The 27,345-nt window shown below is 38.3% G+C and overlaps 1 protein-coding gene and 1 long non-coding RNA gene across 9 annotated transcripts in view; one reads left to right on the top strand and one right to left on the bottom strand.

Moving 5' to 3' along the window:
* Positions 1-27,345, bottom strand: part of TENM3 (teneurin transmembrane protein 3) — a 2,405,282-nt gene that overhangs the window by 127,500 nt on the left and 2,250,437 nt on the right. For all 8 annotated transcript variants that reach the window (XM_082444070.1, XM_082444075.1, XM_082444071.1 and 5 more), the window contains one exon: positions 6,245-6,367. In XM_082444070.1, the coding sequence (XP_082300196.1) occupies positions 6,245-6,367 (123 nt within the window). The remainder of the gene's footprint in view (positions 1-6,244; positions 6,368-27,345) is intronic.
* The window catches only part of LOC309651415, a 375,253-nt gene that overhangs the window by 297,924 nt on the left and 49,984 nt on the right, over positions 1-27,345 (top strand). The window lies entirely within an intron of this gene.

Below are 27,345 nucleotides of genomic sequence, written 5' to 3'. Positions count from 1 at the left end.
GAATACTATGCATTCAAAGGAGGATTAAGGAATAGATTTCTTCATAAAATCCAAATAACTAAAAATATAAATAACGAATGATAGGTAGTTCTAATATTGCTTTAGAGGATATTTTGATGCTGATTTAAGGATCTACATTCTTAAGAATTTTGCTACAAATACAAGTACGTCATCTTGAATTGCAAAAAAAAGAGTAAAGTAATAGTTACTGACATGTATCACCTACTTATCATGTTCCAATCACTGCTTGGCCCCCTACATGCATTAAATGATTTTAACCTCACTACTACCCTATGAAGAAACAGGAGGTTAAAGAAGGTAATTTGCTTTAAGCCACCCAACAAGCGCACAGCTTTAATCCTTAATCACTCTGCTGTACCAACATTTGCTTTGTGTACAGTTAATGCAAGGCACTGTGTTGGGCCCTTTATATACTTGATAGCATTTAGTCATCCTATTTTCATTCACTCATTGGACAATACTTATTGAGCATCCATTACATGCCTATAACTGTGCTGACAGCTTTGAACAGAGAGGTGGAAAAATAGTGTGCCTTACACTCTAGCAAAGAAGACACATATTAAATAGTAATGGTGATAACCACTAACATTTTTCAAGCATTTACTATGTACTGTACACCATTTTAAGTATTTACATTGACTATTCAAGACCATTCTAATTGATGAGAAAGCTTAAGCACAAAGACGCTACAGTGACTTGTCCCAAGTATCAAAGGCATTAATAATGATCAGAACTATTGTAGGATGTGAAACCAGGTGGATTGGCTCAAGACCCTACAACCTTTAACTCTCTGCTCTATTGTTTCTATGCTACAGTATGGTGTGACGAACAGCCAGATTGTGGAGAACCTTGTTAAGTCGTCTAAAGGCATTTGACCAGAATCTAGATCACGGAAGGGTGTCAAGTAGGGTACTGATATTTCAAATCTGTATTTGAAGAATGGATGAGCAAGTCTAGAGATATATATCCCAGATAGAAGGTGGCTTCTATAATCCAGGTGAGAGTTGACGGGATCCAGGAGATATTTTGGAGTTAGAATTGACAGGACTTGATGACTGATTGCACAGGGGAGCTAAGAGAGCAGGAGAAGTCAGGCATGACCCCTAAGCTTCTGGCCCAGGTAACTAGGTGAATGATGATGCCATTTCCTGCTATAGAAAGAAAGGCAAATGTGGAAAGAAAGATGATGGGCCAGTTGTGTTTTCCAAAGATGGCCACAACACCTCCCTCCCTCCCACCTGTACTTATGCAACGTGTTCCCACCGTTTCCCCAGTCAAGAGTGGGGTTTAATTCTCCATCTCGTGAATCTGGGCTGATCTTACTGACTTCCTTGACCAACCAGATATGATGGAAGTGACATCCCAGAGTGTCCAATGTTCTAGGTCAGAAGAAGCCTTGTAACTTCTGTCTGGGTCTCTTGGAATGCTCCCTCTGGGGACACTCCTCTTCAGAACTTGTGCTCTGAGAAGCCCAAGCCAAGTGGAAGGCCATGTTTAGACGTTCCAGTCGACAGACAGCATCAACTGCTAGCCCTGTGAGTGGGCTACCTTGAATTTCAGTTTAGTGGCGCTTTCAAACAGACCAAGCAACATCTGAAAGCAATTTCATGAGCGACCCAAGCAAAAAACCAAAAATTGCCCAGTTAATCCGCAGGACCATGAGAGATGATAACAAACTGTTCTTTTAAGCCACTGGATTTTGATGTGGCTTGTTAGGCAGTAACAGATAACCAAATCAGTTGTTGGGTTCAGTTTTAGACATATGGAGTTTGAGATGCCTGGAAGACACCCAAGTGGGGATGTTCTAAAGATACTTGGATAGATTCTTCATAGTTGATGTCTGGAGCTCCAAGACAGAGAAATCCAGGCTGCACTTATTGATTTGGGAGCACAAAGAATGTAACATAACACATAGCACATGGAACGTAAATGAAGTCAGGAGAATGGATATGAGGACCCAGAGAGATTATATTCTGAGTGACGGCAATGTCTGGGGATCGGGTAGAGGAAGATGAGTCAACTAAACGAACTGAGAAGTCACTGCCAAAAAATCAGGAAGAAAGTGGAAATGGTATCACAGAAGCTAAGGAAAAGGATATTTCAATCAGGAGTGATAGGTTACCTATTAAATGCTACCAAGAGCTCAAATGTGATAAAGAGCGTAGAGTATCAATTGATGCTATTGGCAGGACAACCGATAAGTCGGGAAGACATCCGTGTCTGTGAGTGACGGTGGCAGAGGACAGTCATGAGGAAGGAGCCTGAAGAAGCCACACTGTCACAGGAGTAAGTGGAAGGTGAAGACAGGACTTCACGGCGAATACACACACCGTGTTCCAGAAGGCTGGCTACACGGGGAGGAGAGAAAGATGCGGTAGGGCAGGAGTAGGAGGCAGACTCAAGGATTTCTTTTTTTAAGACCTGAGAGACTTGGGAATGTTCAAATGTTGATTGGAAGGTGCCAGTCAGTCGAGAGAGGAAATTCTGAAGTACAGAATGGGATCAAGAGCAGTCTTGGAAAGCCTGGTAAGAAGAGGATGGAAAGACAGATCTAGATACACACAGGAATGGAGCTCTGTTTACAGGGAATTAAGGTTTCTGGTTTTTGCTGAATAGAACACAAGGTCATCTGCTGCGAGCTGAGGGACTGAAGCTTGGAGGATAGTAGGAGAGTTGGAAATAACCGTTGAGACGCGTGGGGAGAGAGCTTGCAAGGGAAACACGGAAGGGCTGCCAGACTGTTGAAGCTGATCAGCCAAGAGACAGGCATTACTCCCTCTTTACGTGGAGGAAATTGAGGCTCAAAGAGGTTGAGTAAGTTGCTCAAGGTTACAGAGTAAACAGATGAAAGAGGCGGGATTTGAATACAGGGCTGCGCGACGCTCTCCAGCACGTTAGGCTAAGCGAATTCCTCCATCCAGCGGAATAATCTTAGTTTCTGGAAAGAGACTGGTGTTTGAACTAAAAACTCCATCCTTGCCTCTTTATTCACGTTGCCCACTTCCGTCAGTTTTGCCTGAGACCTCACACTTGACATCTCATCTCTAAAATCTGTAGTCAAAGAAGGTCTCAGGAATAATCAGGAAAGAATCATGGCATGTAATAGAAATTCTTCTTTTAAATACTAAATACCATTTAGAAGCTTTGGTTCAGCATTCACTTAAAAGCGAGCAGGGAGTTTAGCACCATGATTGTTAGCACCATGACTGTTCCTTAGAATTGTATTTATAAAATAAGAATAAAACAGGACTGCATAAAGAAGAGAATTGCATTTAGAAGCCACGAAGTAATTTCCCCATCATGCTTAGCACGGTTAATTCTCCCAGTGAGCTTCGTTCAGAATTGCAAGAATTTCTTAAGGGTTATAATCTCCTAGAGTTTCTAGAGATGATGTGATCTGGTTCTCTGCACAGTTTATAAAACTGAAGTAGTAGATGATGGTGCATGGTCTCTGCCGGTTCATCAGCGATGCTTAAAAGCAGTGTCTTTAAGGTACCTCCCTTCCTGCAAATACAGTCCCCTCCTGCCCCCTGCACTCCAGGTCTGTAAGTATTTAAGAGATACATACCCAGAACCTTTACTTGGAAAAACGAAAATAAGAATTCCTTACCAATTTAGGGTTTTTCGGGCTACTGGAAAAATAATAAAGACAACAACTGAGACTATTATTTAGGTCACACTTTGGACAAAGTCTGAGCCCCGAGATAGCCTTCTTTCCATAAAGAGAAATTCCTACGAATCCCCCTGTCCGGTTGGCAGGCTGCAGGTCCGTTCTTCTCCAGTATATCCAACTTATTCTGGGGCATCTGTCATCTCCTCCTTATGTGGGAGGCTAGGAAGATGGTCCTTCACTTACACGCATACAGTAAGTCCCCTACGTATGAACCTTCATGTTGTGAACTTTCAAAGACGCGGATGTGCATCTGGTTCCAGCGAGGAACCAGCACCTGTGCCATCAATGCCCGGCGTGAGTGGAATGGCAGCTCGCCCTCCGTCCCCTATGGCTGACGATCCCTCAGCTCTACCGTCTCCCACCTCCTCTCCCTCCTCCAGGCAGTTACTCTCCTGCCTGTTCACTCGATGCCAGCCCCTGTGTGCCAGCTGTTGTACTGGACTACTGTACTTTCCAAGGGACTGTACTGTAAGGGGAAAAATGTTTTCTTTATTTTTTGTGTTTGTTTTTTTATGTATTATTTGTGTGAAAAGTATTATAAACCTATTACAGTACGGTACTATATAGCCGACTGTGTAAGTTGGGTACCTAGGCTAACTTTGTTAGACTTATGAACAAATTGGACTTACGAACGTGCTCTTGGAACGGAACTCGTTCGTATGTAGGGGACTTACTGTATACAGTTGCTCTACTGGCACCTGTCAACTGCACTCCGTGTGTTCTGTGATCACATGGGGACTTCAGTCCCTCTTAGGGAAGCGGACTTTCAGAGCCGTGTTTTTGAAACTGTGGCCCACAATCCTTTGTAAATTGCAAAATTATCTGAGTGAGTTTCAGCTAGCATTTTTGATAAATGGGAAATTCAATAAAATAGAATAGAAAATCCCAAGAACCAGCACCGAGGCTGTGGGAGGGTCTCTGAAGCCACAGCTTTCTCAATATCACACATTTCAAGGGCTGTGACACTAATTGGCCACACTCTATTTTCATTCTGATCGTAATAAAAGGCTAGGATGCTGTAAAATAAACGAAACGTCTACAATAAGCATTTTTCTCTTTAGTCTGTAAAAGAGTTCCCTACATGTGTGGTTAAGAAGTGCCATTTGACCATTTTCATGGGAATAATCCACTTTAAAAGACAGTCTAAATTGCAATCTATATAAATCAAAAATACTCTTAATTTCTGTGTAGTTATGGATCTGTTCATGTGTGTGTTATCAGTGCATAAAAAATTAAACAGTTGTTTAAAGTAATTATATTTCACTTAATTGAAATTTCCCACCAACAGTTTTAATTAGGTAAGCTTTTCTTCACTCCTCGTTAATCCACTGTGCACTGACTTCCACTGTCACTGTCATCAGCCGCCAGATTATAGTTTTTTGGAGTGTATAGCACTTTGTATCAAAAGACTCCATACAGGGGTGGGGTAGCGGTATTTATTATTTCTATGAAAATCTAATGCCTTATAAAATCTCTCAGCCTCCCCAAGAAGGAAGAGGAGTGTCATAAAGTATTATTGTTAAAATAAAACAGAAGCTGGGAAAGCAAAGAACAAAAAAAATGGTAAAAGCATTAGTCACAGCCAATGGGTACATGTAAAATAGCAGCATATATATAAATACAAATAAATATATTATAGTATATCTAAACATATAATAGCTTCTTTCTAGTCTTGCAAAGAAACTAGCCACATGAGGATGAACATAATAGATGCCAAAGCAGAACAAAAATACACTAGATAAGAAGAAACAAAGAGGCAGAAGAGCCAGGGAAATGTTTAAAGGCAAAGGATATATTTCTCACGTGACAGAAAAAGGTATCTGGACCTGGTTGCTTTGAGACATAAAGTATTATGACATTTTGCAAAAAGTCAGAGGATGCCAAATGCCAAGACATACATACAAGCACACACACATATATAAAAATAATAGACAGATATATAATATAAATATACTTACATATGTACATATTTTTCTGGGTGTTTATATTGAAAAAATGAAATACAGCATTCTCTAACCGCTTAAATTCCATTTTTAAACTCAGAGCCAATTGATTTGAAAGTCTGTTAGTTCAAAGTGTAAACTTTTGAAGGTTTAAAGAAAGGGCAAGCAGAGGAAAGGCCAATAAATGAGAATCCTTTCATGTGTTTCGTACGTAAAAGCTTTTAAAACAAAATGAAGATAGTATTCCAACTCCACATACCAGCTGAACAAAGAAAGCTCAATATACCCAAGGTAATATGAGATGATACACTGAATTATAATCTATTTGCAGACTAAAAATAAAACAAAATGCACACTCGCAGGAAGGAAAGGCAGAAAAGCTTAGCCATCGACTCAGAAGGCAGAACACTGTATTATTCCTATAATAAAAATGTGAAATTTCAATCCTTCAAGTAAATGAATAAAAGTCACTTATTAAAAGATAATATTTGTAATTCCGAAACCTTTTCCTTCTCCCATATAAAGCTGAATGTTACTTGGGTAAAACTAAATTTATGGAAAAGAGATGTTAAAAGAAAAACACAGGACACGTAATTCTTTCTCTTACCATTGTCACCAGAAGGTAACGATACAGTGTTTGTTGGCATGGTATCAGAATTCACTTTTCCATTCTCAAATGTGTCATTTTCAGTCTGCTGTAACTGCCAGTTGAGGCCAAAGAGATGCATTGCTGGGGGTAAAAAATACAAGTTGTTTAAAGGTCTGCTGCTTTTAGCTACAATATCAAATGGTATATATGTTTATAACAAGAGTCACATGTAAAGTTAAAATTTCCATGTTCTGAAATACCAAAGATGATTGCATAATAAAAATTAGAAAACAAACAGTTCCTCAGTGCAACATGCCAGCACTTTAATAAAGATTTGATATTACTCAGTTAATTGGTACCGGGAAATTCTTAGGAGTGAATCATTATTTGTTCTGCTTTGTTCCAGTTCTACTCTTCACCATCATTTAAGGAAGCGGCAGTATGCTCTCTAGCAGTACTTGCCAAACTTACATGACCACAGGCCACTTGCACATGTACAACACTTTGTTGCAACATCTATAGGTTCTCAAGAGACATGATGCTATTCTCTTGGATTAAGGTAACAACTGGTCTCACAGACGAATTTGGTGCATGAAATGTTCAGAATGGATTCAGATGCACAAAATATAATAATATTTGAATGTTCTAAATTTAAGATAAATAATCTTCGAATTTATGACTTACAATTCAGCAAGAGCACAGATCAAGCAACATGCATATGTATCAGGTGATTTCATATAGAGTTTCTGATGTGGGTTTGATAATCTTATAAACTGATACAAGTTTTGTAAATGTGTTTACTAATTTTCTTGATGTAAAATACTTAGAAAATAGGTAACTAGACCATATAATTATAAAGAGAAATGTAATATAATTTATCATTTTATATATTATTATTTATTAAAAATATTTAGAATAATAATCACTGTCGTATTAACCATTAACACGTAACATTCATTTGTGCTCTATAGAATATAGTTTAGGAATTAATCCCTAAGGAAGGCTAAGTAACCATGGGGAAACCCAGTGACTGTCATATTACTATGTCATGAAGGAGAATTTTTCAACATTATTTGACAGTATATATTCATTATACATGTTGGAACTTACCAGAGAGGTGGAGAAAGACGTAAGTGTTTAAAAAGTATTGTTAGAGACAGTATGGTAACAATCACTGTAAAAAGCCCTTATTCAGTATCCAATATATAGTAACACAACGAAGTTAGTACAGTGTAAAGAGGACAGGCTTTAGATGTAGTTAGATTTGGGTTCAACCTCAATTTAGGACTTAACCTTGGACAAAAGATGTATTTTTTTTTAATAATTTTTTTTAGTTTTTTCTTTTATCTGAAAATATCTTTATTTCACTTTCATTCTTCACAGATGTTTTCACTAGTGTAGAATTCTGGATTGGCTTTTGTCTTCTTTGAGCACTTTTTTTTTCTTCCTTGGCCGCGTTGGGTCTTCGTTGCTGCGCGTGGGTTTTCTCTAGTTGCGGCGAGCGGGGGCTACTCTTCGTTGCGGTGCGCGGGCTTCTCATTGCGGTGGCTTCTCTTGTTGCGGAGCACAGGCTCTAGGCACACGGGCTTCAGTAGTTGCGGCACGCGGGCTCAGTAGTTGTGGCCCACAGGCTCTAGAGCACAGGCTCAGTGGTTGTGGTGCACGGGCTTAGCTGTTCCACGGCATGTGGGAATCTTCCCGGACCAGAGATCGAACCCGTGTCCCCTGCATTGGCAGGCGGGTTCTTAACCACTGCACCACCAGGGAAGTCCCAAATGATGTAATATTGTTAAACATTAGGTTTACTTACAAAACGAGGCTGGATAAACCTATCTTACTTAACTGATGTAAACTTTCTGGACAGTATACATTAAGGCACCTAGAAGGACAGTCCGTAGTATACAGGTCTTTTATTTATTTGCTCTCTACTCCAGGTTACTGAACCATTTGCAGTCACCTGACCAGACCACAGAACCTCTCAATAAATAGTCCCCTCTGTCTGCAGTGCTCTCCACCCACTGCAAAATACCTCTTCTTCCCTCAGATGGTCGGTATCAACTTCTTGGGAAAGCACTCCCTGACTGGGTGAAGCATCTCTCCCAATATTGTCTGTGTATCTCATTTGCCTTATACAGTTTCTGCTACTGAGTAGACCTCGATAAGTATCTGTCAAAGAAACAGACTGTATTTTCTAAGGTTTTAAAATGTCACACAATACTGTTGTGGATAAAAGTATAGTAATTTAAGGAAAAGTTAATAAATATAAGATATCTAAATATAAAACAAATACATAAATGCCTGAAAATGGAATGTTATATTATTAATAATGAATTAATGACTAGTCAGTGTTATGCTCTATGAAAAGTAGTTTTGTGAAAGTCCACTGGCACTATATATAATTGATTGACTTTTTTAAAAGAGTCAACAGCTTGGGGACATTCTATTACCGGTGTCACATTCTTTTGTTAACAATACCTGATATAAAATCATCCTATAGTAAGAAGCATACTAAACATAGATAGGAACATAGCTATATCCACCCTGCACAATTTGTAGCAAACGTATATACTCATAACTCCCTGCTTAAATTACAGTTTTCCAGCAATTCCCTTTAAAGACTGATTTTTTCAAGGATTAAGATATAGGTTATAGGATTCTCCACTATACAAATTGTCAACTTATAAAGAGGTATAACTTACGTCATTAAATTACGTAGTGTTTGAGTGGCAAAATGTCAGAAGCTTTCTAAAAATTTACCACTTCACACAGTTTTCAAGGTTTCAGATAATTCAGCAATTTTTGAGTAAAATAATGGGTGCTAGGTCTGCATATGGTAAAAGTTTTGATGGGCATACTCTGGCATAGCAATGATAAATATTCCAAAAGGGTCAAAGTTTCTACACAAAATAACGTATCCTCATTGTGAGCTTTTATGTAGCACAGAAAGTCTTCCTGAATGATAGATTTGCTCATATTATTGGTTTTAATAGACTGTGAAGAGGAGAGACAGTCCATGGGGTCAGGCACAGGCGTCAAATGTTAAAAAGTAATGTTATGTTTGTGTCTAGAGAGCTATTTTACTTTTTGTCAGATGGGCAACAGCTTTATTATGTATTTTTTATTACAGAAAATCTCAATAAAATGGGATTTTGGTTCTACTTAAGATGTTGTATAATGAGAACCATACCAAATAATATTATATCTTGTTAAACACTGTTTTGAAAAGAGACCAAACAGTTGTTTGGTCTTAGGATGTTATGTACTTTGAAAACGTTGGTGTTTGGTGTTGAGTGAAGCTCTTGACACTTGTTATGTGTAACTTAAGATTTTTATGTAAATACAGGGTGAGATTGACTCCAAAGTTAATGAGAGACAGAGACAGAGAGAGACAGGGACAGAGAGAGAGAGAGAGCGAGAGAAGGAGGCAGCAAACTCAGAGTGCTACAGAAATTCCTGAACCCTGGTATCATAAAACTACATGAGCTCTCTTGGCAGACAAATAAAGGGAGAATTAGAGAAGTAAAATACATCTGTAAATAAAGAAGGATGCTCCCAATTCTTTAATGCCCGGGCTGGAAAGCAGACTTGGACCCATGACAAGGCATGGCTGCCCCTCTCCATGACGGCACGATGGATCCTTGGTTTGCGCAGGACCTGGCGGAGGGTGTGGGAAGAGGGCCAAGGAGAGGCGGGGGCCTCTGTGCTCTGCTGAGCCCTGGACCCCCTGGGCGGTGCCTTAGGTCGGGAGGCTCAGGCTGGCGGCCGCACCAGGCATCCCCTCAGCCACGGACAGGGTCCTTTGTGTTACACCACTGCGATGCAATGTTTTTAAAAAATAAAACATCCACGGAACACAACCTACGTGTCAAGTGTCGTGCTTCTGTTTCACCCGGTATCTCATTTAAGCTTCACAAAGACTCCGTTGAATAGTTACTTTTTTTTTTTTCATTTTAAATCTGCAAAAACTGAGACTTTTTGAGAGTTTAAGGTTCCAAGCAAGTAAGCAGTGGACCGTGACCTTAAACCCCGACCTTCTGGTAATAAAGGGAATACACACCACGATACACCTCTCTATCCTACCAGAGGGCAGGGGAGCGTGAAACCCACACAGCAGGGAGACGAATGTAACTTCTGTGAGGGTCGAAGGCTAGACATATGCTTCTCTGCCACATCTAGGGAACCGAAGGCAGAGAGAGACAGTATTCGGAGCTGAGGGCGGGAAAGACATTAATCAGTAACACCTGTGTATTCCAGGCGCTGTCCTTCTACACAAATACTTTTCCACACAGCGTACTGTCTTAAAAGAAAACTTTTACAGTAATATGATGATGATGATTCCATTAATAACAGGCTGTTCTGGTTAACTCCAAGAGTCTTAAAGTAAGCTGTATAGGTGTGTATTTTAAAGTTACAGAAATTGGTACTCATGTAGATTTAAGCAGCTCCACGTGTTTTTCACATGTTCAAATGCCTTGACATCTATCATCTTCTAATAACGTAGCATGTGACAGCATCACTATCCCTGCTGTACGAGGATGAAACACAGGCAGCGAGGGGATCAGTGACGTACTCGGTGTCTTTCAAAAAGTTAGTGCATAAAGACGACTCAGGATACTACATCTCCTGACCCTATTTCAGGATTCCTGTTTCTGCACTGTGCTGTTTTCCTACTTACCTGAATCAAAACTGAGCATTCACATCAAAGAAATTTTAAAAAATTTAACACAAATTGCTAATTTATCTCTCTTTTGACAGTAGCAAACATGATCAAAAGTTGTCCACGTGATAAAATTGGCCTCTAAATACAAGATGTTTACCAACTATAAATGGCTGTATTTTTGCAAGATCATTTGTAAGTTGCTTGTTGGGAATTGGAATACATTTTCTCCATATTAAAAAATCTTATGAATGGTGGTTAACTCCCCAGTGTGTCTACAAAAGTCTGCCTGTATATCCAATAGAGATATGTATACAAAACTACAACGAGGTATCACCTCACAACTGTCAGAATGGCCATCATCAAAAAATCTACAAACAATAAATGTTGGAGAGGGTGTGGAGAAAAGGGAATCCTCTTTCACTGTTGGTGGGAATGTAAATTGATACAGCCACTATAAAGAACAGTATGACAGTTCCTTAAAAAACTAACAATAAAACTACCATATGACCCAGCAATCCCACTACTGGGCATATACCCAGAGAAAAACATAACTCAAAAAGACACATGCACCCCAATGTTCATTGCAGCACTATTTACAATAGCCAGGTCATGGAAGCAACCTAAATGTCCATCAACAGAGGAATGGATAAAGAAGATGTGGTACATATATACAATGGAATATTACTCAGCCATAAAAAGGAACAAAATTGGGTCATTTGTAGAGACGTGGACAGACCTAGAGACTGTCATACAGAGTGAAGTAAGTCTGAAAGAGAAAAACAAATATTGTATATTACTGCATATATGTGGAATCTAGAAAAATGGTATAGATGAACTTATTTGCAAAGCAGAAATAGAGACACAGACGTAGAGAACAAACATATGGATACCAAGGGGGGTGGGTGGGATGGATTGGGAGATTGGGATGATATACATACACTACTATGTATAAAATAGATATTGAGAACCTACTGTACAGCACAGGGAACTCTACTCACTGCTCTGTGGTGACCTAAGTGGGAAGGAAGTCCAAGCAAGAGGGGATGTATGTATGCGTATAGCCGATTCACTTTGCTGTACAGCAGAAACTAACACCACACTGTACAGCAACTATACTCCAATAAAATAAAAATTAAAAAAAAGAACAAATAGGACAAATGGAAATCAAAGAGTATGATGAGAAATTTGAATCCAACAATATCAATAATTTTAATAAATTGTAATTCACACTCCAAGTTAAAAAAAAAAGAAATATGTATACACATGGCACCAAAAGCATGAACAAGAATGTTCACAGAAATATTTGTAATAGCCCCAAACTGGAAGCAACTCAGATGTCTTCTGGCAGTAAGATGGATAAACAAATTATAGTAATAATCATACAATGGAATTCCACACAGCAATGTAAATGAATGAACCGATCCCAGATGCAATGATATGGAAAAATCTCACAAATACAATATCGAGCAAGAGAACACATTCACAAAAACCATGAATACTGACTAAGTCCATGTGTATAAACTTCAAAAGCAGGTAAAAGCCCCCAGAGCGTCTCTCTCTAGGGAGAAGCAGGAGGTGATGGCTGGGAGAGCCCATGGCGGCTTCTGGAGAGCTGGTAACATTCTATCTCTCTGTCTGGGAGGTAGTTCCACTGGTGTGTTCACTTATGTTCTGTATACTTTCCTAACTACATATTATACTCAAATTAAATATTTTCTTTAAAGTAGGCCATCTGATACACAGCTTAGCTGAAGAATGTATGTTTTTACCTTCCCTAAACCCTCCCTGTAGGTGCTTTTCTCTACAAGGTGCCTAGGCATTCCTTCCTATGAGGCTGCAGGTGAGGCAGGTATGACAGCCTGTTACAGCCCCTCCCTCACCCCTGATAACTAGAATAAACGCACACGCAGAGCAGAGACCCGCTACAGAAAGACGGTAGTGACTCCGTCAGGTAAGAGAAAAGGAAGAGTGAGGAAAGGCTTCCATCAGTGCAAATCTCAGGTGTCAGAAGGAAAGCAATATGATTAAACAAATTCACATATTGGGTTAATGATTATCAGCCCATGGCCCTCCCAGATTGATTGGTAGTTTAAAAACATTATAACGTGGCTGGGTGAGGATGTGAAGAAATTAGAACCCCTGTGCACTGCTGGTGAGATTGTAAAATGGTGCAACTACTATGGAAAACAGTTTAGTAGTTCCTCAAAAAATTAAAACTAGAAGTACCATATGATCCAGAATCCCATTTCTGGGTGTGTACTCAAAAGAGCTGCAAGTAGGCGTGTCAAAGGGGTATTTGTACATCCCTGTTCACAGCAGCACTATTCACAACAGTCAAGAGGTAGAAGCGACCCACATGTCCCGTGATGGAAAGATGGATAAAGAAAATGTCGTGCATATACATAAATATACAATGAAATATTATTCAGTCTTAAAAAGGAAGGAAATCTTGCCACATGCCATAACATGGATGACCCTTGAGGACATTATGTTAAATGAAATAAGCCAGTCACAAAAAGACAAATACTGTTTGATTCCATTTACATGGGGCATCTAAAATAGTCAGACTCAAAGGGGCAGACAGTAGAATGGCGGGTTACTAGGGGCTGCAGATGGGGGGAAATGGGGAGTTATTGTTTAATGAGTTTCAGTTTTGCAAGATGAAAAATGTTCTGGAGATCTGTTGCACAACAGTGTGAATATATCACAGACCCCATGAGCTCGCCAGATTTGCTGGCCTACCATTCAGATCATGCCCTTAATTTTCTTGCTTCCATGCCTTTGTTCCTCATAATTCCTGGTTTCTGGGGTGCCCCCCTCAAACTCTGCCCGATGAAATCTCACCAACACCTTAATGTCTAGTTCAAATGACACTTCTTTATGAAGTCTTCCTGGGATTAATATCTATTCTATACTGCCATAACACTTTATATTATTGTACCTTAAACATGCCACCTTATATGTGAATAAATTGTTTACTTTCTGCTGTGTGAGGAATGGGGGGTTGTAGGAGAAGCAGAACTGGATCGTTGCAGCTAGGGGGTTAACATAGGTACTTTGATGGGAAAAAGATGAGTTTGGGGGGGAAGGGAATAAAAGTACAGGCTGTTAGCTGTGGAAAAATGGGAGAAGACAGGTGTGGGGAAAATGTAATATGTAACTCAGCTTTTTCAACATTTTGCTTAGAGCTGCTCTTAGAGGGCTGGATCTCTGTAGCTTGGTCCCTGAGAAATAGGGGTGACAACAGAGAATCTGAGATTGGTGACAGTCAGAAGCAGTCTTAGAAGGCACCTAGTGCAATTCCTCCCTTTTCTCAGGGCAGGAGAACATGGGTTTCCATGACGATTCCCAGTCAGAACCCTTTTAAATCAGCTGTAGTATCTGACATTTGTCATCTACAAAATTCGTGAGCATACTTTTATACTATCACCCATCTTCTTAGTTTTTTTTCCCTGGTATTCTTAGATTGTAACCAATTTCAAGATGTTTAAAATATTTCTTACGTCATTCAAAAACATTTGTTCTGTAACCTTAGTTTTATTTTTCTTTCTATAAATGTTAAGAAAAAAACCTCACTAACTGAAATAATTTTGAGATAATATGATGGTGAATATCTACCAGTGAAATTTTATGAAGAAATTTTCTTTCAGGCTCAAAGACCATTCAAGTGAGAGAAATTTCCATTCCTTTTATTTTTCAAGGCTGACGGAGGTGAGAGAAATCCATGGTATTCTAGCTATTTCACCTCCTCGCCATAGAAAAAAGGGCATGCCACTGTTTTTAACCGATATATGTTGGTTTGATACTTAAAAGCCAGCATGTGGAAGACTTGAAACCAAAATGTATAATTAAAGAAAATTATATACCACCAAGGAGCAAATTCAGTGCCATTTTTAGCTCATTGTTGAGAGAAAAGGTGCCAGAGTTTGATCTTGTCTCTGGGGACCATGCCACTGAAGCTGTTATCACAGCTACTATTATTTCTACTGGCATGCCTGTGTTCCCAGATACTGCCAAATACGAATGGGAAGAAGGGGTGGTGACAGCTGGTGACATGGTCCAGCAATCTGCCAGAACCTTGGAGCAAATTACAGGGGATGTTGTGAAGCGAACACAGAAGCAAGCACCCTTGCCATCCGAAACCTGCACCCAGCTTATGCCACCAGAACCCTGAAGGGTACACTCTGAGGTTTAGGCAACTTAAAATCTTGTTCTTAGCATGCCTGCCATTATTGGCTAAATGCTATTTACTATTACAAGATCAAGCAAACATTCTCACAAAGACAAAAAATATGAGCTAACATGAGAACCAGATTCTGGTAAGAAAAACTAAGCTAAAAAATATCCTGAAGTGTTTGCAGCTCACTTGGGGTGAGCCTCCAAAACCTTTAGAGTTCATCTCAGCAAGCAAAGGTCTAGAGCTTTCCTGTCTTATAATTCACCTCACATCCACCATGGTACGTTTTCCCCCCCAAAGTCATCTTTCTGAGAAAGAATCATTAAGAACATGTTATCAGAAGTTGCAGGAAAAGAAAATCAGAATTTGATCTTTTTTATTTAAGAACACAGTTTTCAACATAGATTGTCTGTGGCATCTTGTGGAGCCTTTAGCTTATATTAAAAGAGACCTGGGTCCAAGTCTCAATTCTGGCTCTAACTAGTTGTGGAAACTTGGCAAGTCCCTGGGACTCTCTGAGGCTTAGATATATTATTTATATAAAAATCTGAAGAGCTTGCACTCGATCTTAAAGGTTTCTTCCAGATTTATATTGTATGATATGTCAATATAATATTTTAAAATATAAATATTTAGGCTAAATCATTGAGCATAGGAAAAAAAAAACATCTGGCATCAATAAGATATCAATATATTAGAATACCAATGTCGTTGGTCCTTTGTTTTCACTTTAAAATAAAGTAAAATTGCATGGGCTCAAACTATCATTTTATGCATACAATTCCTTGGGTATCTTGGGTTTTGAAAGCAAAATTTCTTCACTTTATGTTTCAATTTCATGAATACATAAATATACATGATGCACATGTGCAATGATTAGATTTTACAGAAAAAATAAGAAGGATACTCTTAAATATAGGGCAATGATTTGATTTGATACATGCTTCCACAATGCAGCCAAGTTTTCAATGTAAAATGAAAGCATCTCATGTAAAGATTGCAGCTTGTAACTTGGACCCCTACTGGTCTAAATTGTCATTAGGAATACATAGTTTTCCATAAATTAGCTTTTGTTTTGGATTTCCTGCTGTGTTCATATACATGTTGACGGAATGTGTTAGGCAATATTTTGGCATTCGATCCCCTTATTATTTGTTATTAACTTTTAGGGCTAATATTATTTCAACAGTCTATACCTTGTTGACCCAAATATGGTTATTTTAAAGTCAATACTTCTTTTGAACGCTTTCATATTAATATGTGCTCAAATTATCATTAAAAAATGAATTATTCCACCTATAGGATATTTTGATATTCAAAGGAACTAACACTTGACGTAGCAAGGTTCTCTGAGCATTATAAGATAACATACTGGAAATCATAGGCTTTATGAAATAACAGTTTTTTTGGGGAAAGGGGAAAGGGAAGTAAGGGATGACTGCTGATGTTTTATATTTCTATACTGTGTAGTCTTCCTTTCTATCCTTTTTTGGCACGTGTCATTAATGGGAAAGTAGAATCACGGCTATCAAAATGTCTTGATGAGCCTAGACAGTGATTCAGCTCTGTAGGTGTGTTTCTGCCAGAATATTAGACTCCTGTTCTTTTAAAAATGATAATATTAAAAAATTCTACTTTTAAATTTCATTGCCTTTTTTCTTTCTTTACTATGTAGATTCAATGTAATACGTTTAAATATGCTGCTTAGTAAATAGCAATTCCAGCTGCCCTGACAGCCAGTGCTGAAGCTGACAGAGGCTTATGAAAATCAAGCTGTTGTTTCTGTCACCAAGGGAATTAAGTCGGGATTTATAAAACAGATTGTTTTCCTAGTGTTTCATTAGTTTCCTCTTGTTTTCAGGTTCTGTTCTCTGAATGAAAGCATTCCTTCTCCAAACGAACGGAAAGAATAAAGTGTTCACCATCATGATTAACTGCCCAAAGGGGCCAGTCATTATCGATAAGCTAGAGAATCTTTGAGGTAACAGCTGTCAACGTGAAAGAATATGGTAAGAGGCCCTATTCCAAGAACATTCAAAATACAGAACGCAATCATTTACATGATTTATAGACTATTCCCTGCTTGCCAAAATACTGAGTTTGTTGTTATCATGAAATGTTTGTTAACAGAGGATTCATTCGTGACAGTTATTCGCAGCTTCACCACTGAAACCCCATGGATCTGCTCATTATTCAAAGGCTTGTTGTACTGACTCAGTTTTCATCTGGATTCCTTTCTTCCAAAAAGGTTATTTAAGAGCTATATCCTACTTTTATGCAACAAATGTGTATGGATGTTAATGACCTATTTAAGCATACAATTTTTCCTTGACTTGTTTTGACTTTTTGGAGAAAGTGGAATAGACCTGAAAATTACAATTCTTTGAAAATTTTTTTTTTCTTTGAAATTTTAAGACACTTTAATCATCATTATTAAAAGATCCAACTATTAAGTATATGGAGACTCTTAGAGGAAGGTTGGTATATTAAACTATGGCAAAATCCAGAAAAACATTCCCTTCAAAACATCCCTTTCATAATAGCCCACTCTCCCCTGAGAAGTCACATTTGAAAGAGAGAATGTGAATTGTGAGCGTGTGTGTGTGCGTGCAGGCGTGAGCGCGCCCGCGTATGGTTGTCAGGTGACAACCTTTAACAAAATCAATGACCCTTCAGGAATCCAGGCACAAGCAGCTCAAGTAGTTTGTTGTTCAGCATTCATTCATCAGCAAAGATTTAGCCAGTGTCTGCCCCATCAAGTTCTGCTGCCTGTGAAAGCAGAGTGACGCGGAGTCCGTGTCACCACTTCTGGTACCGCACGGGTAGCGGTAAACTCAACACATCTCATCAGTCTGCCTGGACCATCTCATCTCATCAGGCAGGGCTGGAAAAGATCTCAGGAAGCCAGCGTCCCAGGTGCTCCCCATTCAGCTGGGCTCACTTGGAGAACAGTTTTCCTCAGTTATGAACTTAACTATAATTAATGGATATTTGTGAAGCATTTGTGGACATTTATTTCAAAGCAACATACAGAGGAAGTCACCCCTGATCTCCTGGAGACTGCTCCCGCTGTCCACTGGCTTCTGTTTGTGGTGGTCTCAGGCTCCTTTCCTAAAAAATAAATGACCCACTTTCCCACTTTCAACATGCATTGCTTCTCTATATGTGATTCTTTTCTGAGATCATAAGGAATTTCTTTGAAGAAGTAAAACGCATCTAACAATAGCTTTATGCTGAAAATAGAAAATACCGGTAAAATTTGTGATTTGAAATGACTGAAATAATATGGTTAGGTTTTATGTACAAATTCTATGTAACTCACATAGGCTCACAAACTACATCATGAAGCTAGCTTGTTAAAACTACAAATGTACGTAATGAAAAGATTAAGGATCCAGAATGAAATTAAAAGGCCCAATGGTAAAGACCTACAGCATTTTCGGTCCACTCAGCAGTGGTCCCTATACATTTTTTTTAATGTGCTTATCACCTTTATCATGTAATTGTGAACCTTCTATGGTATTGTTATTTTATAAATAAATATTTTTATATTTACATATTTAATTTAGTTTTCCTTGAGATTACTGACTTAAAATTTTAAATACCTTTATTTTAAAAGGAAATTTTTACAGTATTACCTTAAAGGAAAAATCAGTATCTCTTATACAAATAGAAGGTAACACTAAGAATAAACAGAGTAGACTGTAAACTATGTTATTAAAATTACATAGAAATTATTGCCAGCAAAACCGTTCTTTATTTGTGAAAGAAGTGTTGACAGGTGTCATGACATGGGAACATCTACCGAGATCTTCCTCATGTGACATGATCTGACGTAACAGAATAAGAATTCAAAAGGGAATATATTTCCCAGTTTGCCATTCCATCTTATTTATTCTCCTGTCCATGCATCGCCTGTAAATTCTTAAATCTTATGAGAAACAATGCCCTATGATGTAGTGGAAGAAAGTTCTGGACGCAAAATAAAAAGACCTGGAGCGTGGTCCCTGTTTAAACACTGATTGGCTTTAACGCTAGACACGTCACTGATCTCTGGGCCTAAGGTTTTTCTTTCTAAAAATTGTGGATAATAATATTTGGTTTACTAGGTTGTCACAAGGAATAAGAATATCACTAAAATCAACTGAGCACTTACATTTTATAGGCACAGTAATTATTATTTTTTTCTTTTTTTTTAACCATTAAAAAATTGAAGTATAGTTAATTTACAATGTTGTGTTAGTTTCAGGTATACAGCAAAGTGATTCAGTTATACACATATATGTATATCTATTCTTTTTCAGATTCTTTTCCACTATAGGTTATTACAAGATATTGAAAATAGTTCCCTGTACTATACAGTAGGTCCTTTAATAATTATTTTATTAAATATTCCGAAGAGCTCTACTTTTACTAATCTTGTTTACACTGATGAGGAAACCCAGTTTTATGGAGGTTAAGCCCTGCTCAAGATCACATAGCTAGTAAGTGACAGAGGTGGGATTACAAACTCAAATCTTCCTGCTTTGAGGCTCTGTACTTATAAACAGCATGCTAAAAATATATTGTAATGTGATATTCAAATTTGACATCATTTTTTCCCACATAAGATCACTGTGGTAAAGATCATGTCTTACTCTTCTCTGTGAATTCAGTGTTTAGGAGAGATATTCGATTCTTGCTAAGTTTAATGGAATTAAATTGACTGTGATACTGGAAATAACTGAAAGGCAATGCCTGGGAAAAACAAATAAAAATCTGCAAGATGCAAAAGCACTTGTAACATTTTTTTTTCTCAGAGCGAAGGGCCTCATGTCCCAGCTTTGCATACAGTAATATTCCAGGGAGCCTTGGGTACCCTTCTACAGCCCTGGGAAATGAAAGCAATAAAGGGGAGAGAGAGCTCACTAGCAGAGGAGGAGACCGAAAGGATCAGCCTGTGGCTAAAGCTTTAGGGAGAAAAGACAAGCCCAGGAGAGAGCCGGCCAACGCCATGCCAGCCTCGCAGATGGAGAAAGCCACCAGGAGAGGAGCGTTAGGACGAGCTTCTTTGGAAACCTGGATAAGTCACCAGTGATAAAATCCAACAGCTCAGGAAGACTGGAAGGTCTTTTCTTTAAAAACACTGAATATTTTCTCCCAAAACAAATTAGTACTATACAGAAGTGGCTCTAGCTAAAAAATATAATTGTTCTTTGATTCACTGTATGACAGCGGTCCCCAACCTTTCTGGCACCAGGGCTGGGTTTCGTGGAAGACAATTTTTCCATGGATGGGGCGGGGGGTGGGGAGGGATGGTCCAGGTGGTAACGCGAGCGATGGGGAGGGATGGGCAGCGGCAGGTGAAGCTTTGCTCGCTTGCCCACCGCTCACCTCCTGCTGGGGGGCCCAGCTCCTAACAGGCCGCAGACTGGTACAAGCCCACGGCCCAGGGCTTGGGGACCCCTGCGGTATGATGTGTGCTTAAAATGTCCAATGGAAGGATCTCAAAGTAATGTTCTTTCCACTTTTAGGCCCAACTCAATAATGGAAATTGGATGGGCCGACCTCTTTGGTTATCAAATGCAGAGAGACATGATCTCCATCTCCAAACAACTTTTGAAATATGGGAAACACATGGTTTAAGAATATCTTCAAAATAGGTTAATAGAGTACTCATGAATGTTTGGAAAAGATCCCAGAGATATCATTTCTTTCAACAGCTTTAAAACTATTTTCTGGGTACACTTTGTAAATAAAATCTTAAAGCATGAAAGCATGTTATCTAAACTTAAGGGAGAGAAACAAACAAAAACAGACTATAAATTCGTGTGGAAATTTTAAATCTAGTTACCCCAAATATCCAAAGTAACATTTCTTTCCACTTCTAGATGTTAACTACCAAAAGTGTTCTAGCCAGACTAACTCACAAAGAAAATCAATGAATATCGTAACTTTTTTTCCCTCAGACACATCTAGATTTTTTTATTATATCACAGTGTATTGGTTTTAATATTCCTGAGAATTGATTTTTCGGGCCACATTTAAGTTTATGTGGTAACACTTAAAATTTGTCCTTATGTCAGCATTTTTCAAAACGCATAATCCTACTTATTATTCTGGTTTTAGCAGGAAAACCTTTCTCTAATGCTCAAACTCAGTAAGTACTGCGTTTTATGCACTGCCCTAGTCTTCTACATTTATTTCTCTTTTTTAACTAGTCATCATGATTATAATTAGGCGCTCAGTGTTTGCATCCGTTAAGATATAATCTCAGACGGCAAGGACTGTGCTGTTCACCGCAGTATCCGTCATGGTGTCTCAGTAAATAAATGTTGAATGAATGAATGATGGACGGATGGATGGATGAACGGTCACTTCCTTTTCTGGTGCTATATTATTAGGCCACTAAAGAAACTGTGGAATCTTATATTTAAGGAAGAAGGACAAGGTGTGAGTAGTCTGTAGACATTCTAAAATGAAGTCGGAACAATAAACTAAAAAGGGTCTATACACATTTGCATTTTCTTTGATCTGTTTTATTTGAGGATGAGACCTTTGTTGGAATATAGATTCAATGGAACGCAGAGTTTTTATGGTGAATTCATTCCTAAGATTCCTAGCAATCTATCAAGCTCTTTTCTTAACCTCATATATGCCAGTCACTTCTCCTTTCACTCCTCTGTGTGTAGATATTTCTCTCGGAGCTCATTGCTCTCAGTACCGCTAATGTAGAAGCAAGTGACATACGCAACACCAATTAAATATTCACGCAACGTAGCCCTGAAATGGTGAATACTGCGTTATGCTTCCCATTTGTCATGAGTCCGGCGATGTTGCTACATTCTGCAAAAACGGTATCCTAAAACAGAGAACACAGCCCCATATTCCACAGACAAGATATGTATGAACGGCACAAACTGGAGTTCAGCTGGCTTTAAAGGTATTGCTTGCTGTTGCTGCCCTTGGACGTTTTTCAAGTCAGGGAGATTCTTATATTTGAATGGAAAATACAGTCTGTTTATAGTATTTCCCATATATTATTTACTTTAGCTGAACTCCTATCAAGCTAAGAGTAAATAAATTATTTTTAGGGAGGAGAGGAAGAGCGTACGCTCTACATTTATATAATTTCCTGGTTTTGGTAGTGATCTTTTTCTCTATAGTAATAAATAAATATTAAGATCAACAAAACTAAACATTTTTAAGTTGTGCTAATAAATAGCAAGAAAAAATTTATAACGTTGAAAAACCCTGGGTGTACAATATATTGATTTTTCCCACTTTAGGTTCAATTCAGAAGTCACTGATATGATTATACAGAGCTGGCTGGAGAATGAACTGAATTTTAAGTGATCTCTCAATTTTTTCTAGCTTTCTATATGATATGCTAGACATAGAAAACTAATATTTTTTACAAATTAATAGAGTTCATATTGAAAGTCAGGATAGAGTGCAAACATGACAAGATGGTCAAGATTTCTGTGGGTGTTAGAACAGTGTACGTATATGAAAGCACAATTTCATCTATACAAAGTGCTGTCCTTAATAAAGAAAAAAACCACAACTGCCTAGACTGGTTTTGTAGTACATTTTTTCCTTTTTGAATTTACAGACTCAGAAGACTGCAGGAATATGTTTTTATTATATTCCTCCTCTCCTAGAGGTAAACTGTTTTACTCTGAGCCATCATTCACCATTGAATCGGGTTTTAAAATGTTCTTAATTTCATGTATCCAAGGATAAAATAAAATATTGATATATTGATTAAAAATTTTTAGTTTACAATCTTCAATTCTCTAAAATACAGATGATATGTATTTTTTCTACATTGGGATGACACCACATTAGTATTAAAATGCTACCATTCCATCTCAGACAAAATGCATTTTCTAAAAGTAATGCAACTAGGAGTTAAGGGAAGAAGCTGTAGTGAAAAATGGTATGTAATTCACTGTTCGGCTGTGTTCTAAAACCTAATAAAGCAGCACTTTTATTATAAAGACATGTCCAAAAAGAAAAAAGAATGTCACGACACATTTTATTTTGCCATCTACATTTAAATGGTTGATTTTTCACGAAGCATAAAGGGCTGGCTTATTTTTCCTCCTGACCCTGAGTTGCATATATACAGCTAGTACCATCATCAACTTCAAGGTACATGGAGAGGCAAAAATGTTCATAAAATCCAAATAGACACAGAAGTAGGACAGAAAACTGCTAAGGGATCATCACTGCCATGAACCTGGATTCGACAGGTTATGTTTTGCTTGATCTAGGGAATGCTTATGTCGTTAAATAGCCTTTTTAGCAGACATATGACAACATCTATTTTAGGAATCAGTTGATAGCAGATGTTCAAAGTAAATAAATAACTACATACGTATTTTTGAAAAGGAATATTGAAAATGTGAGTAGTTCTTTGGTTAGCAGCCTACGTCAGAAGTTCATAAGAGGAACAATGCTGAGTTATTTCTTGTCATTGGGAAATGAATCCACAAACCACTCCCTTACAAGTTCAGATTTTGGTGGGAAAAAAAAAAACTATTGGAGTTTTGGAGGGCAATATGAAGTGTGTGTTTAGGGATACAGGGTTTTTTGTGGGTGATGGAAGGGCTCTAAAATTGACTGTGGTGATAGTTGCAAAGCTGTATGAATATATGAAACACCATTGAAGTGTATACTTTAAATGGATGAACTATATGGTATGTGAATTATACCTCAATAAGCTGTTATAAAAAAAAAAAAAACTTGCCATAGGGATTATTGGTTGGAATAAACCTGGCCAAAAGGGTCCCAAATTGAGAAAATATGCTAGCATAATGTATTTTGGTACGATTTTTGTCTTCTCTAGTTTTCCTTAGATTTAAATTACATGTGCAAATACTTTTGGTACTACTCTAAGGGGAAATGCTGTGAATTTTCAGACTCTGCTAGCAGTATATGGTCATGTTAATGAGGTTAAATGTCCATAACGGTGTTATGTGAAGTTTGACTTGACTTTGTTGCAGTTTTAACTGGTGTTAACATAGTAATTCCAACATATTTTGACCCGTATTTAATAACGTTTCAATAATGTTTACATTTCATGATAAGATTTCTGGGCATATTTCAATGTGTAGGACATCAAGATTTCAGGGAATCTCCCACACAGGAAAAAGAGCATTCTGTGAGTAAAGAACAATAATCAAGACACCTGCTCATTCTGTAACTGTACGCAGAAGCAGAGGTAACCAGAAGACTATTTCTTTTCTATCCATTCTTTGGTGAACAACTGTTGGCTCCTGCCCATCTTTATACTTTTCTGATTTTAGCAAAAAAGAAGAATGAGTCAATTAGGACCCAGAAAAAGTGGGACAGGTATTTTTTGGATAGGTCTGTATCACTGAACTCAACCTTTGTGTTTGGGAATCAGGAGAATTTTCATTGTCCAAAGGCACATCAACTTAAACATTAATGCAGCAGAGAATGATTTTTAATTGGGAGCTCAGTGATCTAAAGAAAATCACACGTGACTCTGCTGAAAAGAGGTCTGCCATATGTACGGGCCTGAACATTTGATTTTTAAGAATTGGTACATGATAAATCATGACACATCTATTCTATTATGAGTCAGTTATAGTTTCTCAATTCTGCTCACTTCCCTATGCCAACATGGCTTCACGATCTCCCATTTAGACTAGTTTCGTAAGAGGTTGTCCATACTTGTACCGTCCAAACGGTAGCCATCAGTTACATGTAGCTGTGAGTTCAAATTAATTAATAATAATAAAATTTAAACTCCAGTTCCTTAGCTGCATCGGCCACATTTCAAGGGCTGCACAGCTACATGTTTCTAGTGGCTACTGAACTGGACCGTGTAGAAACGTTTCCGTCATCAAGCATCTCATCGGACAGCGCTGGTCACGGACCACGGCAGCATCACCTGGGAGCCTGTTTGAAATACAGACTCTCGGTTCTCACGCTGGATCTGCCGAATCAGAACACGCGTGTTTACAAGATCCCCAGATGATTCCGAGGCACATTCAAGTCTGAAAAGCACGAGTCTGGACTTTCTGTCTTCGAATTACATATTCAGGAATGCCACTAGAGCAATCTTTGAAAAGCATAAATGTGATCCTTTTTCATTGCTATGCTTTCATTTCTTCCCTGTTTTCAGTTCCTCAAAAACCCCATGGGAGGCAGTACAGTGTCCTGGGTGGTTGGTAGTTTCCAGCCCAGCTCCCATTGCTTACTGGCTGTGTGACTTCAGGTGAAGTGCCTCTCCAGGCGGTAGATTCCTATCTGTTAAACGGAGCTGATAACTCATGGGGTTGCCGGGGAAATGACAGGAGGTGAACCATACACAGTGCTGGCACTCCGTGAGCCTCCACGCGCACCACTGTGGGTATTCCACGCTTCTTCCTTTCCATGCCTTGGATGACCTCTTCTCAAGGTGGTCTCCCACCAATCATTCTGATGTCAAACCTAGTGAACTGAACTCCTCTGCATCTTTCAAATATCACCTGCTAGATCAAGTCTTTCTCCAACATCTTCAGCCAGGAGTAGGTGTGTCCTTCTTTCCTTTCCTTTTCTTCATTTGCTCATTCGGATCAAGTTGCTATGAAATCATGTCCTGTTAAAAGTGTGTTTGCATACATGTCTTTATCATTTGACTGAGAGCTTCTAGAATGAAGGGCTAATTTGAACCTCTAACACCTAGTGGAGTGCCTGGAAAAATGTTGACCTAAAAATGGTTACTGAAAGACCATAAAAGTACCAGAAGAAAATTTAAGTGACTTAAAAAATAATACTTGGAGTAAATAAGAATTTTATAGGCATAACACGAACATTAGAAATTACAATGGAAAGGGACTTCCCTGGTGGCGCAGAGGTTAAGATGCCGTGCTCCCAATGCAGGGGGTCTGGGTTCGACCCCTGGTCAGGGAACTAGATCCCACATGCTGCAGCTAAGAGTTCGCAGGCCGCAACCTAAGACCCAGCGCAACCAAATAAATAGATAAATAAATATTTAAAAAAAGAAATTACAAAGAAAAAAATCGATAACTTTGATTACTTAAAAAATTCTATATGGTATATGGCAAGACAACCAAAAACAAAGTTCATAATAAATCGGAAGAATATATAACATATGACAAATGATTCATATCCTTAATAAACACGTGCAACTGCCCCCCAAAAAGAACAAAAGCCCCAATAGAAAAATGGGGGAAACTACGCAATTCCTACACATACATAAAAAAATACAAATGGTCAATAAGTATTTGAAAAGATATTCAGCACTACTAGTAATAAATGAAAACAACAATAAAATGTTTTAATTTAAGAGATTGCCAAGGATTACAAATATTGATATTAAGTGGCACTGGTAGTTGTGTAAACTGAGGGTAACTTGGCTATGGTTTGCCTACCCTTTGGCACAGAAAATTTCTTTCAAAGAATTTATTCCGATAAAAATTTGATCGACGGAACCCAGCTGCACATACAAACACACACACGCGCATAAGAAAATAGTCACTGCAATTTTTGGAAACTGGTTAATTAAAAATAGCTGCTAAATGATGTTTAATGAATGATAAATGAGAAAGTCTGGTACAAAATGAATTAAAAATATGGGACTCTAGATGTATATGTGCATCGAGAAATATCTGAAAGGGCAGACACCAAAAAGTTAGTGGTTACCTATGCAAAGATATAACATTTACCTATGGGAATTAATTTTAACTTTCTTTTTTGGCCTTTCTTTAGTCTCTGAAATTTTTTATAGGTATAGGAAAAACAACCAAACAGCAAAGTCTGTCTCCCTTCCTTCCTCCCTTTCTGACTATCCTGAGATAATTTTATCTTAAAGAAGAGACTTGTTAACGCTACAGTAACTCATAACTTCTCATGACCTTACTGGAAGGTGAGAAAGAAAATTCTAGGCGAGAAATAATTTCTCAGGCCTTTTATTTTACTTATTTCTTAAGGCTTTGACTTAATATTGACAGTCAATATGAGGGAAGGGGACCTCTAAGGGAACGGAAACAAGAAAATTTAAGGATGGCTGCCCTTTTGCTGAAGGTTGTGAGGTCAATGTGATGATGACATTGGTCTCCCCATTGATTGTGGGGTTTATCAGGCTGATCTGGCTGCACAGATCTCCCTCTCTGCTTTACACACACACTCAATAGAAAAGGACAGCCTTCCCGGGGACAGAAGTGTCCTATTTTTTTTTTTTTTTTTTCAAGGGTAAAGGCAGTATCTTCACTCTCAGAAAGATTTATCATGCTAACTGATGAAGAAATGAAATGCTTTACCTGA

Source organism: Balaenoptera physalus, assembly GCF_965194825.1.
Source record: "Balaenoptera physalus genome assembly, chromosome: 21".
In the NCBI taxonomy this organism is placed as follows: Eukaryota; Metazoa; Chordata; class Mammalia; order Artiodactyla; family Balaenopteridae; genus Balaenoptera; species Balaenoptera physalus.
Note: the sequence above shows the minus strand (reverse complement) of the source record. Positions and strands in the feature narration are given on the sequence as shown.